Source organism: Aedes aegypti, chromosome 2, assembly GCF_002204515.2.
Source record: "Aedes aegypti strain LVP_AGWG chromosome 2, AaegL5.0 Primary Assembly, whole genome shotgun sequence".
Taxonomy (NCBI): domain Eukaryota; kingdom Metazoa; phylum Arthropoda; class Insecta; order Diptera; family Culicidae; genus Aedes; species Aedes aegypti.
This window is the reverse complement of record NC_035108.1, coordinates 274873727-274886613: the sequence shown is the minus strand read 5'-3', so window position 1 is coordinate 274886613 and position 12887 is coordinate 274873727. Positions and strand designations below refer to the sequence as shown.

Sequence of the window (12887 nt, the reverse complement as noted above, 5' to 3'; positions counted from 1 at the left end):
GCCGTCCAACCTAATCCAATTTTCCTGTTAATCTTGTTTGATTTTCGGTTGCTTTCCTTCAACCTGCATCCCTTGAATGTGTTTCGTGTTTTTCTTCGCAGCGCCATGGTATTCGGATGTGAATGTTTTATTCATATAATTTTCCTTTCTCTTGTTGTTTTTACAGGTACGATATCCATCGGTCCGGGTGCCCTTAACGGTGGTGGTGGATCCAATGTTTTTTGGAAGGATAACATCCAACTTAACGATGGCGATTCACGGCAACCTGGCTGCCTCGTACAGGTAGACGGAGGGAACGATCAAGGTGAACTCCACCCTATTTAGGGTGGGAAAGGTGCTGAACAGGAGTTTGGGTTCCACAACAACATTGACTACGTGGATGGCACACATTCACGTTTTTCTTCTTTGGGTCATGGCACATTTTGGGTGTGTCGGTTCTGTCGCAATAAATTAGACGGGATGTGTAAATCACACCTGCGAACGTAAGGCTACGTTTTAGCAGTCTATATGGCGAGCATTTACTATACTACTCTGCTTTTGCTGTACTATATCCAGTATTTAATCTAAAATGGTCAAAGCAAACCCGTCTGATCGCGGATCTTTTCGAGCTAGAATTAAGCATGCTTGATTTCTCTGGACATGAGTATTTTTTTCTTGTCATACGATATAAAAAATAAATAAAAATAAATAAATAAATAAATAAAATAAATAAATATCAAACTCTGTCCCATTCGAAATATAACGCCACGAAGAAGAAAGCGATCAACGCAATGATTGAAATGATATTAACGACAAGATATATGTTCAAAGGGAAAATAAATAGAAGTAATGAAGTAGTTCAGCGATTAGCAAAACCTCGGAACAATTGACTGCAATATGTCATTTTCAAATGAAAAATAGCTCTAGCTATCGTACAATCATCTAGCTTTGCACTGTCAGTAATATTGGGTGACAAAACGCCGAAATGAGAGAATTTTAAGAGAACGAAAACTTATTGGAAGAATGATTGTCTTCCGAAAGACTAAATAATTTGTCGTTTTGTGCTTTCGACGTTTTGGGATTCGAAGTTTTGGCTTCGACGTTTTGTCTTACGACATTTGGCTCTCTGTGAAGGAATCCCAAGTAATCAGAATTTTGAACAAAATGGTATTTTCGATGATAAGTAGCTTATTTATGAACTTATAAATTCACACAACTTAATGGGACAGTTTCATTTGCGCCTCATCAGAACATTTAAAAACTTGTCAAAACTTATCAGCGAAGTTCCGATGAAGTTCACAGTGGAACCAATATTAAGATTGATCAACTCATTTTAGTGTTTTGTTTACTAAATTTGTATTTAAAACTAGCTGTTTTGGAAAAACTTGTACTGCCTCAAACGTCAAATATTAAGTAACCCGCTTCTATCCAGAATCTTTTAGCGATTTCTTCTAGTTATACAATAGTCACACTGCAGGGCTGGTAGCAAGTCACTTTTTAGTGACTTGGTCACTTTTTTCGACCTGGTCACTAAAAAGTCACTATTTCCATCAAAAAGTCACTAAAGTCACTTTTTTCAGGAAAATGGTCACTAAAGTCACTTTTTTCTTGATCTGATGCCAATGACAAGTTAATAGCTTTTCAAAATCAAACAGAAAGAAGATTATTGATACAAGAAAAATAAAGACTCCCGACTAAGTTTCTGGAAGAATTCAAGTAAATATTCTGTAGACATTTCCTATGAAAAATGTCAACATTTCCTATAATAATTTTTAGAGAAGATTCTGGCAAAACTTAGAAAGCATGATTTTTTTGTCAGAAATATTTTATTAAATTTTGGCAAAAACCAGGACCAATATCTGTTTTGAGTAATCTACAGCTACAGGGTGTCCGCAAATTATCCGTACAAACTTTGAAGACATGGCTCTATACAACCAAGCATATTAAATTCAATATTCTTGCATGGTTTTAACCATTGGCTTATTATATATTAAGAAGTAGGTTTGACACATTTCCGATTTCAAATATATGTAAAACCGAGCCAAATATGTTGAGGTATCTCAAACGGAGCTGTTTTTCGAGCTTCATGACGGAAGAGAAATGTCCGTAGAACTCACTGGATTTGAACCGTATAATTTCACTGCGGAACACGGTTTTGTCTCAAGCACCAAAATACCGCTATTTACTTAATTAAGGGTTGCTGAATCGATTACCATTTTCAGAAATATCCTAGCACGTCTAGTTTTTGAGATGTTGGCAGTTGAAAATGCTATATTTGACTATTTCAGCCAACTTGCATGCAAGCTTGCCAGCTTGTATGGCAATTTATTTACTTAATTTGCCTCCGAACCCAATTATTATGTGTATAACAATACTTCAAGCGTGTGCTAGAATAAGGGCGTAAGTCGCATGATCGATTTCTCTTCATCGATCCTCTCTTCTGTGAATAAAGGTGACAAGATGCGGGTTTGTTGGATTTTTTCACTTCAGACCGATTGGCAGTGATGCAATCTTGCGTCCTGAGGTGAAAAAATGCTGAGAAACTTGTATCTTGTCACCTTTATTCCCAGAAGAGATGATCGATGAAGAGAAATCGATCATGCGACTTACGCCCTTATTCTAGCACACGCTTGACATATCTACAAAGTTCATCAGAATTCCGATGCTCAAAAGTCATTTTTGTTGGTTTAGAAAAGTATTGTATTTTTCCATATAAGAGAAACGAAGAACTTTGTATGGAGACTATAAGCATGTTGAAAAAATCGATTTAATCTAACTTTAACCGTGTAATTTCAACCAAATTAAATATGAAATGAAAGTTATGGTCTTATTTTGCATGATAAAATTGTTTAAATTTTATGTGAACATCAATGAAACCAATGTTTTATGCAACTTTGGCGACCTGTAGCTAAAAATTGTGACGTGCTGGAACATTTCTGAGAACGGCATCAGATTCAGCAGCCCCAAATCTACTAGAGACACATGATTTGATCCTTGAGGCACGCAAAAATGTTATTTTTGTTCCGCTGTGTTTTCTATTTCCAGTCTAACTTGAAGCCACTAAACTGTAGGTTACTTCAAATAATAATTGGACATTTGGATTTATCGCTTTTAGATTTTAGGGATAACACATCTCCAGTATGACTAGCGGCGCTCAGGAAAACGTCTCCGAAAAAATTAAATTTGATTATCTCAGTAACAAGCAATCAATTCAAAATTATTTAAAGTTGTATGTTGTGTAAGCGCATAGATGTATTATGAAAGCACAGACAAACAGACGTAACACTTAGAACAAATCTCGATCAAAATCATAGTCACGAGGACATGTGCGCCCAATGCTAAAATTATTGTATTTGGCCGACGAGTCACCACACACGGCCACGGCCACGAGTCACAGTTGCGGACACCATATATAGAAGAAATCTTGAACCCGCTTTCTCAAATAACATAATCAAAACTCCTCCGGAAAAAAAGCCAAAGACGGCTAGGAATAAAAAAAAATCAAAGAATTGGTCAGAAACTCGTCCAGGACGTCAAAAGCGAGTACTAATTTTACTGGAAATCATTTCAGAAATTACATTAGAAATTCCAACAAATAAACAATTGATTAACCCTTGAACGTGTTTTATCACAAGACTTTCATCAACTATTTATGTAGAAAAAACACGTTTCTTCAATGAGTGTTTGTACATTGTTTGACGATAGTTAATTATTAATAGTGATATCAGTGACTATACCCTAACGTCAAATCTACCTGTTTATAAATTTCAGTGATTTCTATCGTTTACTGTTTGCTATATAATCTAAGTAAGCAAAATTAGTCATTTCAAGGTCGTAGATAAAACGTGAAGTTGCGAGTCGCCACTGAGTAATATGATTATTTTCAATAACAGTCATCTTATTCGGTTTGTCTCGTATTCGTCAATAATCAATTGTGTTCTGGAGTTATTGTTTATTTGCAAGAAATGGTTTAATTTAACAGAAATTCTGCCACAGATTAGCAGTTTCGTCAACAACCAAAAATTTTCCCTCGATTTATTCACCAGATTTGTTGAGAAATGCTTCAAGTAATTCGTTTTGCATCGCTACTTCAAAATCTTCAATTATTTTTTGCCAGTAAGTTCCTTATGAACATGAAGTTTGCTAAAATTATACCAGAGTTTATGTATTTTTTTTTCACCAATATTAAACTAATGTTCGTGTCGTAAAAAATGATAAGTCAAGTGAAATCTCAAATGCGTCATCTTTTAAGAATTATTGACGGGGCTGTAACTTTTTTGTGAATGAACCGATTTGTGAAATTTTTACATACGTTGGTGAATTTCCGTGATAGGATTTTTTATCAATTATCTTGAAAAATAGTTCATCGAAAATTTTCATGAAAATAGTATGTTGTCTGTGTTTTGGAAAGCAAATTTAATTGAATTAAAAAAAAAAATTAAGAAAATTCAAAAGGGGGCTGGTTCATTGCAGGGAGGGGTTATTGTGAAAAATTGTTTAAAAACAACGAATTTTTGAAACTTTGGACGCTAACATCTCAGAAGAAGTTCTATATAAAATTATACATTCTTCGGTGAAGATTTGCAATAGGGAGTGGGCTATTATATTATGTATTGGTCAGTTGGGAATTTCACCACATGATAGCGCTAGCTAAAAAACATGGTTTTCTGATTCCCCTAAGCGACTATGACGTTCTATAGATCATACGATGGTTCTAAATTCTGATGATTTGTAATATTGATGTCTTTGGCAAAGTTGCTCATTAGTCTAAAGGCTATACACTTTATGTTTGCTTTGTTGAACATTCTGGGGATCCCAAAACCCAAACAACGTAGCTTTTTTCGCACAGAGAGAAGGTTAATTTACACATAGAACGTATTTCCATTTCAAGTCATTTTTGTGACTTATACTTGTAGTTTTCAAGTCACTTCTAGGTCACTTTTTGGTCACTATTTAGTCACTTTTTTGGTCATTTTGGTCACTAAAGTCACTATTATTTTACTGTCTGACTGCTACCAGCCCTGACACTGACAAGGGATGTTCGCAGCGTTGTAAAAACGTTTCCAGAAGCATTTTGACAAGTCTGTTGGTGTGAATCGATAGAGGATTGAGCAACGCATAAATGTAAATAGACAAACACGGAATTTGTCGAGAAAATTACAAAAAAGCACGGCATCGGCTTAAGCTGCCGAGAATTCGTAAGTTCCCCTATTAGATATTCCACCAGGAATTTCTTCAGCGATTCTTTCTAGTAATTTTTCTACAGATTATTTCGGAGATTTATCCAACAACCCCCTAAGAGATTTCTTCAGTGATTCTACCAATGCTTCCTTCAAGAAATCCACCAAAAAGTCCTCCAAAGATTTATTTGAGAATTCTTTCAGCAAAACTTGAGGAATTCCTAAACAGATTTTTTCACGATTATTTTCCTGCGATACCACCAGGAATTCCTCTAGAAATTCTTAAAGAGATTGCTCAGGGAATTCCACCAAGAAATTACTACAGAGATTTCATCAAAAATTCTACCAGGAATACCTCCTATCAAAAATCTTCCAGTGATACTCTTAGTGTTTTCCCTAAGGAGCCCCCACAGTTTCCTCCAGAAAATCCATCAGCGATTAATCCAAGCATTCTTCCAGGAATTGCTTCCACGATTTTCTCTTAAAACTCCTTCGAAAATGCAAACTCAAAAAAAGGAGAGATTTAGTTCTTCTATCCCGAATCCCTCCAAGGACTCATCAAGGAATCTTCAATAAATTCTTTTATAAATTCCACAAGTGTTTCCTTCAATGATTATTTTTGGTATCCCTGAAAGGACTCTACGTGGCATTCGTCCTAGGAATTATTCGGGCATTACTTCAACAATCGACCAGAAATTCCTCCCAAGATCCATCAATTCCTTCCAGTATTTCTAGCAAAGAATCCACCAAGAACCTTAGAGATCCCTTTAGGATTGGCTTAGAAGTTCTTCCAGAGATATACAGCCTCTAGTAGGTCACCGAATTCCGTGAAAATTTGCTATTTTGTTCCTTATCCGAAATAAGGATACACGTGGACGGGGTTGGTGGTCTAATGGCTACCGCTTCTGCTTCATATGCAGAAGGTCATGGGTTCAATCCCAGGCCCGTCCCTTTCCTCGTACTTCGTAGTTGTATATCTCTCACTTGCTTCTATCTTCCATTCTAAATATATCACACTCAAACTATTCGTTCATAGCAAACGCTAGAACCAGAGACGGCCAAGAAACCGTTTCCCTAACGCTTCCTACTTCCACGCGCACGCCTTTCTTACGCCTGATACATAGGCAGTCTGCTAACCACAAAAGCAAACCTCTCTGCCATGCCTTTCCCCCAAGCCATACACTCCCGCATGATCTGACGTGGATGCAGTGGAATATACGGTCTACGTGGGAGTCAGTTCAATGCATCATCAATTCCTCCCCCTTCCCCTCATTGGTCTGCATTCTGACGTGGCAGGTGCCATTGTTGCCTAAAAATAGAAGATCACCAGCACTTATACACTGAGGATGCCTGTTAGTCCCAAGCAGTCATTCGGTTGGTTCCTTGTGTAAGTGCAGCTGATCTGGCGATACTGGAGTGCATCCACGGGCGGCCAATCAAGCTCAAGCTCAAGCTTATCCGAAATAAGGATACATGTGTTTTTGCATTTTTTTTTTATTAGGGTGACCAGAAAAATCGCGATATTGCAAAATTTTTATTGAGCTTGAGCTTGAGCTTGAGCTTGATTGGCCGCCCGTGGATGCACTCCAGTATCGCCAGATCAACTGCACTTACACAAGGAACCAACCGAATGACTGCTTGGGACTAACAGGCATCCTCAGTGTATAAGTGCTGGTGATCTTCTATTTTTAGGCAACAATGGCACCTGCCACGTCAGAATGCAGACCAATGAGGGGAAGGGGAAGGAATTGATGATGCATTGAACTGACTCCCACGTAGACCGTATATTCCACTGCATCCACGTCAGTTCATGCGGGAGTGTATGGATTGGGGGAAAGGCATGGCAGAGAGGTTTGCTTTTGTGGTTAGCAGACTGCCTATGTAACAGGCGTAAGAAAGGCGTGCGCGTGGAAGTAGGAAGCGTTAGGGAAACGGTTTCTTGTCCGTCTCTGGTTCTAGCGTTTGCTATGAACTAATAGTTTGAGTGTGATATATTTAGAATGGAAGATAGAAGCAAGTGAGAGATATACAACTACAACAACTACAAAGTACGAGGAAAGGGACGGGCCTGGGATTGAACCCATGACCTTCTGCATATGAAGCAGAAGCGGTAGCCATCAGACCACCAACCCCGTCTCGCGATATTGCAAAATTTTTATTTGTTGGAAATTATAACTTTTGAACCGCTTGACCGATTTTCAATTTTCTTGGACGGAATCTAATAGCTAATGATTTCGACTTTACAAGAAATATATAAAATTTCACAAAAATTGGTTTTTACGTTTTTTTCGTGTTTTGAAGGGCTTGGGACTAAAGAGGCTATTGATGTTCTCATTTTTTCTTAATTCTTATTTTTTTACGTTTACTGTCAAATTTTCAGCAATGTATGTTCTTTAGATTTTGAGACATATTTTTTTGAAAATAAAAATTCAATCATTTTTTATCGGAATACACTGTAGGTCTCAGCGCGTCAGATTTTTTATTTAAAAAAAATCATAACTTTTGAACAGCTCAACCAATTTGCACTCTTTTTTATGGAATGAAAGATTAACATTTCAACTGAAAAAAAATTAATCACATGAAAAAATTTAAAATTTTCTAGTTTTTTAGGAAATTCTTATATATTTTCATGTAATTTTTTTTTTTAGAGTTTTATATTTGTTTTGAAAAGTTGAAATCTTAAGCTTTCATTCCATAAAAAAAGATTGGAAATCGATAGAGCTGTTCTAAAGTTATGATTTTGTAGATTGGTGTATTTTTCAGAAAAATCTTGTGGACTATTTGTTAATTGTTTGGTTGATTCCCTGGAGGAATTTCTAATAACCCAGAATGAATTCTAAAAAGAGAAATCCTAGTAAAACCTTTGAAGTATTTTCTGATAGAACCTCTGATGAAACACTTTAAGATTTTTCTGGTGGAAGTTCTGATGAAACTCTGGTGATATTCCCAGTGTTGTCCCCGGATGAACTCCTGAGGAAATTCCTTAAAAAACTCCCCTCTCTCAAAATTACTGATGAAATAATTAGAGAAACTGGTGAAGTCGCTGAATGAATTGCCGATGGAATCTTCATGGGGCATTGTGGTCGCATGCCTTGAGAAATTTGTTATGGGATCCTTGGACAACATTTTGGTTGAATCCTTGGAGGTTTTTTTTCCAGAATGGTTTAACGTTTTTTTTTTATTCAACGGTAAAATCACCGGCGGAGTTTCTGATAGAGCTTCTAGTGGAATTCCTATAAGAATTTCAGCTGAAATCCTTGGGGTTATGCTAATGGGAATCCTGGAGAATTACCTGGGCGAGTTCCAGATCCAGAATCCATGGAGGAACCTCTGGTGGGATCCTCAGAGGTAGATTTATGTAGGGGATTTTTAGTTGGAAGCCTTAGAGAAAATCCTAGTGGAATTTTTATACAATTATTGGAGGAATTCTTGTAGGAATCCCTAAAGGAATTCCTATTTTGAATTCCAAAAGGAACTCTTGATAGAGTCATTGAAGGATATGGTAGATTCCCTTATTACTGGAGAAACCGTTATCAGAAATTTCTGGTAAAATCCCTGGAGGAATTCCGCCACGAATCCCTGGAGATATTCAGTGAGAAATTCCTGGAAGAATTCCTTGATGAATTCTGCGAGGAATCTCTTGAATATTTTCGGTGGTGAATTCTTATTTAAAAAAAATGGTAAAATCCCTGAAGAATTCTCGATTACCCTCGGGAATTATTGATCCATGTGACTGGGAGGAATCCCTTAAAGAGTTCTCCACAGAAGAACTTCTGATAGAATCCCAGAACGTGTTCATGATGGAATCCCAGGAGTTTTTCATAATTAAATCTCAGAAGTATTCCTAATGGAAGCCCGGCAGAAACACCTGATGAAATGTATAGAATAACTTCTGATGGAATCCTTTGAAGACCTTCTGATGTAATCCTTGGAGGAATTCCTGATGAAATCTCTACGGAAACTCTTGATAGAATTCTTGTAAAATTACAGGTAGAAACATCCCTGGAAGAACTCTTGATAAAATCTCTAGAAAAATCCTGTTGGAATCTCTAGAGAAACTCGTACTACAAACCCTAGAAGAACTTCTGATATAATTGTTGAAGCAACTCCTAATGGAATCATTGGAGGAACTTTTTGGGTAGTCCCTAGAAAATCTCCTGATAGAATCCGTAGAGCAACTCGAGATAAAATCCCAAGAGGAATTCCAGCTGAAATCTCCTGATGAAATCCCCTGAGAAACTCCTGATAGAATCATCTGAAGGAATTCCATGTGGAATCTCTGAAGGAACTCCTGATAGAATCCTTGGAGGCATTTCCAAGTAGAATCTCTGAAGGTACTCTTGAAGGTATCTCTGGAAGAAACTCCTGATGAAATCCCCAGTAGAATTCTATTTGAGGCCATACAGGTACTCCTGACAGATTCCCTATAGGAACTCCTAAATATATTCTTGAATCTCCTGATGAAATCGCCTGAGAAACCCCTGATAGAATCATCTAAAGGAATTACATGTTGAATCGCTGAAGGCTCTCCTGATAGAATCCTTGGAAGCATTTCCAGGTAGAATCTCTGAACGAATTCTTGAAGGTATCCCTGGAGAAACTCCTGATGAAATCCCCAGTAGAATTCTATTCGAAGCCCTACAGGTACTCCTGACAGAATCCCTATAGGAACTCCTAAATATATTCTTGAAGGAACTCCTGATGAAATCATTGGAGAAACTCTTTATGTAATCCCTACAAAATCTCCTGATGGAATCCCTAGAGGAACTCCTGATAAAATCCCTGGATGGATTCCAGATTGAATCACTGAAGGAACTCCTGATGTAATCCCTAGAGGAACTCCTTATGATATCCCTAGGAGAAATCTAGATGGAATTCCTTGAGGACCTCCTGATATAATCTCTATAGCAACTCTTGATATAATCTCTGAAGGAATTCCAGGTGGAATCTCTGAAGGAACTCTTGATGGAATCCTTGTAGGAATTCCTGATAAAATCCCCAGAAGAACTCTGATGGAAGCCCTACGGGTAAGAACTAGAGGAACTCCTGATGGAATCCTTGGAGGAATTCCTAAATATATTCTTGAAGAACTCCTGATGAAATCGCTGGAGGTATTTCGGATAAGATTCGTAATGGAACTCCTGATAAAAACCCCTATGATATGTCTAGAAGAAATCCTGATGGAATTCCTTGAGAACCTCCTGATGTTATCTCTAGGGGAATTCCAGGTAGAATCTCTGAAGGAACTCTTGATGGTATCCCTGGAGAAACTCCTGATGAAATCCCCAGAAGAACCCTTTTCGAAGCCCTACAGGTACTCCTGACAGAATCCCTATAGGAACTTCTAAATATATTCTTGAAGGAACTCCTGATGGAATCATTGGAGGAACTCTTTATGTAATCCCTAAAAAATTTCCTGATGGAATTCCTAGAAGAACTCCTGATTAAATCCCTGGATGCATTCCAGGTTGTATCACTGAAGGAACCCTGATGGAATCCCTAGATGAACTCCTAATAGAATCCTCTGGAGGAATCTCTGAAGGAACTTCTGTCAAATCCCTCGAGAAACTTCTGATGTAATCCCTCGAAGAACTTCTGGTGTAATCCCTAGAAAAATTTCTGATATAATCCCTGAAGGAGATCCATGTAGAATCTCCGAAGGAACTTCTAATGCAATCTCTATAGGAACTCCTGATGAAATTCCTAGAGGAATTCCTGATAAGATTCCTGACGGAACTTCTGATAGAATCCCTAGTGGAGCTCCTCATGATATCCCTAGGAAAAATCCAGATGGATTTCCTTTGAGGACCTCCTGATGTAATCTCTTGAGCAACTCCTGATATAATCTCTGGAGAAATTCCAGGTGGAATCTCAGAAGGAACTCATAATGGATTTCCTTAAGGAATTTCTAATGAAATCCCCAGAACGAGATGAAATCTCTGAAGGAACTTCTGATGAAATCTTTGGAGGAATTTTGAATGAAATTCCTGAAGGAGCTCCTGATGGAATCCCTAGGAGAACTTCTGGTGGAATGCCCTGAAGAACTCTTGATGGAATTCCTTACAATTACTTGTAATGGATACTTTTGAAATTCTCCTGATGGAATCCCTGAAAGAACTTTTAAAGGAATTGCTAGAAGAACTCCTGATGGAATCCCGTGAGGAATTATAGGTGATTTATCAAAGCAATTCTTACAGAAATCCCTAGTCAAATCAGTGAACAATATCTTGATTAAATTTTTGAGAAAACCCGGTGGAATCATGGAAGTATTACCAATGAAATCCATGAAGGATTTTTGGTAGAATTTCTAAAAAAAATCCTACATAATCTCCTGGAGGAATTCCAGGCGGAGTTCCTTGTTGAACTACTGGTGAATTTGCTAATTAAATAGAATATAGAAAAACGCTAGTGAAATATATAAAACAGCTCAAAAGCGCACATTTGCTAGGTCATCACGGCGTCGACATAAATTTACACATTTTAACCCTTAAAAACCCGAGGCGAACCTTGAATTTTTAAATGACCACAATTCGGAGACTAGAAGATCAATTATTTTAAATAAATTTTGAAGTAAATGCGGCAAGTTGGTCTTACGATACTTGGGTGGGACATCCCCCTGACCCCTCGTGGACACGAGGGGTCCAAAATTGGTTTCAAACGGATATCTCAACACCCAAACAAGCTAGGAGATTGGAGTCTTCGGCAAAGTTATTCAGCAGATCAAGGACTATCTAGCGATAAAAAATTTGATTGAGAATTTATCCGCTAGGTCGCAGTAGTGACAAATTTTATTCAATCATCTGTATCTCAAGATCCTTATCAGCTAGAAGGTTGGTGTCTTCGGCAAAGCTGGTCAGCAGATTAAGAGCTATATGTAAATTAAAAGTCTGATTGGAAATTTTCCCGATAGGTGGCGTTAGTGACAAATGATCTTCAATTATCTGTATCTCAAGATTTTTAACAGCTAGAAGGTTGGTGTCTTCGGCAAAGTTATTCACCAGATTGCTATCTGGTGCTGTAGGGCCTGAACGTGAATTTATCCGCTAGGTGGCGTTAGTAACACATTTTCTTCAATTGTCTGTATCTTAAGAGTCTTTAAAGCTAGAAGGTAAGTGTATTCGGAAGAGATATTCAGCATATGAGGGACTATCTGGCGAAGAAGAGTCTGATTGGGAATTCATCCGCTAGATGGCGCTTGTAAAATGAAATGTACAATATTCTCTACTTCGAGGTTCTTAATAGCTATAAGGTTGGTGTCTTCGGCAAAGATATTTAGCAGATTTTTGGCTACCTGGCGGTGAAGTGTTTGAATGACAGTTTATCCGCTAGGTGGCGCTAGTGACAATTTTTCTCCATTTGTCTGTATCTTAACATCCTTATCAGCTAGAAGGCTGGTGTATTCGGCAAAGCTGTTCAACATATATAATGCTATCTGGCTATGATTCGAAATTCTTGATTCGTTTTGACTCATAATCCGAACACTTATGCACAGGTAAAAATGTGAGCTTGAGCTTGAGCTTGATTGGCCGCCCGTGGATGCACTCCAGTATCGCCCAACCCGGTGCTAGGCAGCCATGTTTTCGTGGTCAGCATCAAACTCAAGAGCAACAACGTACAATGGCCTAATCATATTAGGAAATTTTTCTTCCAATACTAAAATGTGTTTCTAGCTAATCACTTCAACCCAAATTGACTTGCTGTACTGCAATGCAATAGTTTGCAACCGTT

General features: G+C 37.8%; 1 protein-coding gene across 8 annotated transcripts in view; it reads left to right on the top strand.

Annotated features, from left to right (window-relative positions):
- Positions 1 to 12887, top strand: part of LOC5572648 (ski oncogene) — a 501541-nt gene that overhangs the window by 216996 nt on the left and 271658 nt on the right. For 2 of the 8 annotated variants that reach the window (XM_021845127.1, XM_021845126.1), the window contains one exon: positions 167 to 670. The exons of the other annotated variants lie outside the window; for them this stretch is intronic. In XM_021845127.1, the coding sequence (XP_021700819.1) occupies positions 167 to 286 (120 nt within the window). In that variant the 3' untranslated portion in view covers positions 287 to 670. Of the gene's footprint in view, positions 1 to 166; positions 671 to 12887 lie in introns of those variants that run through there. 8 annotated transcript variants of the gene reach the window in all.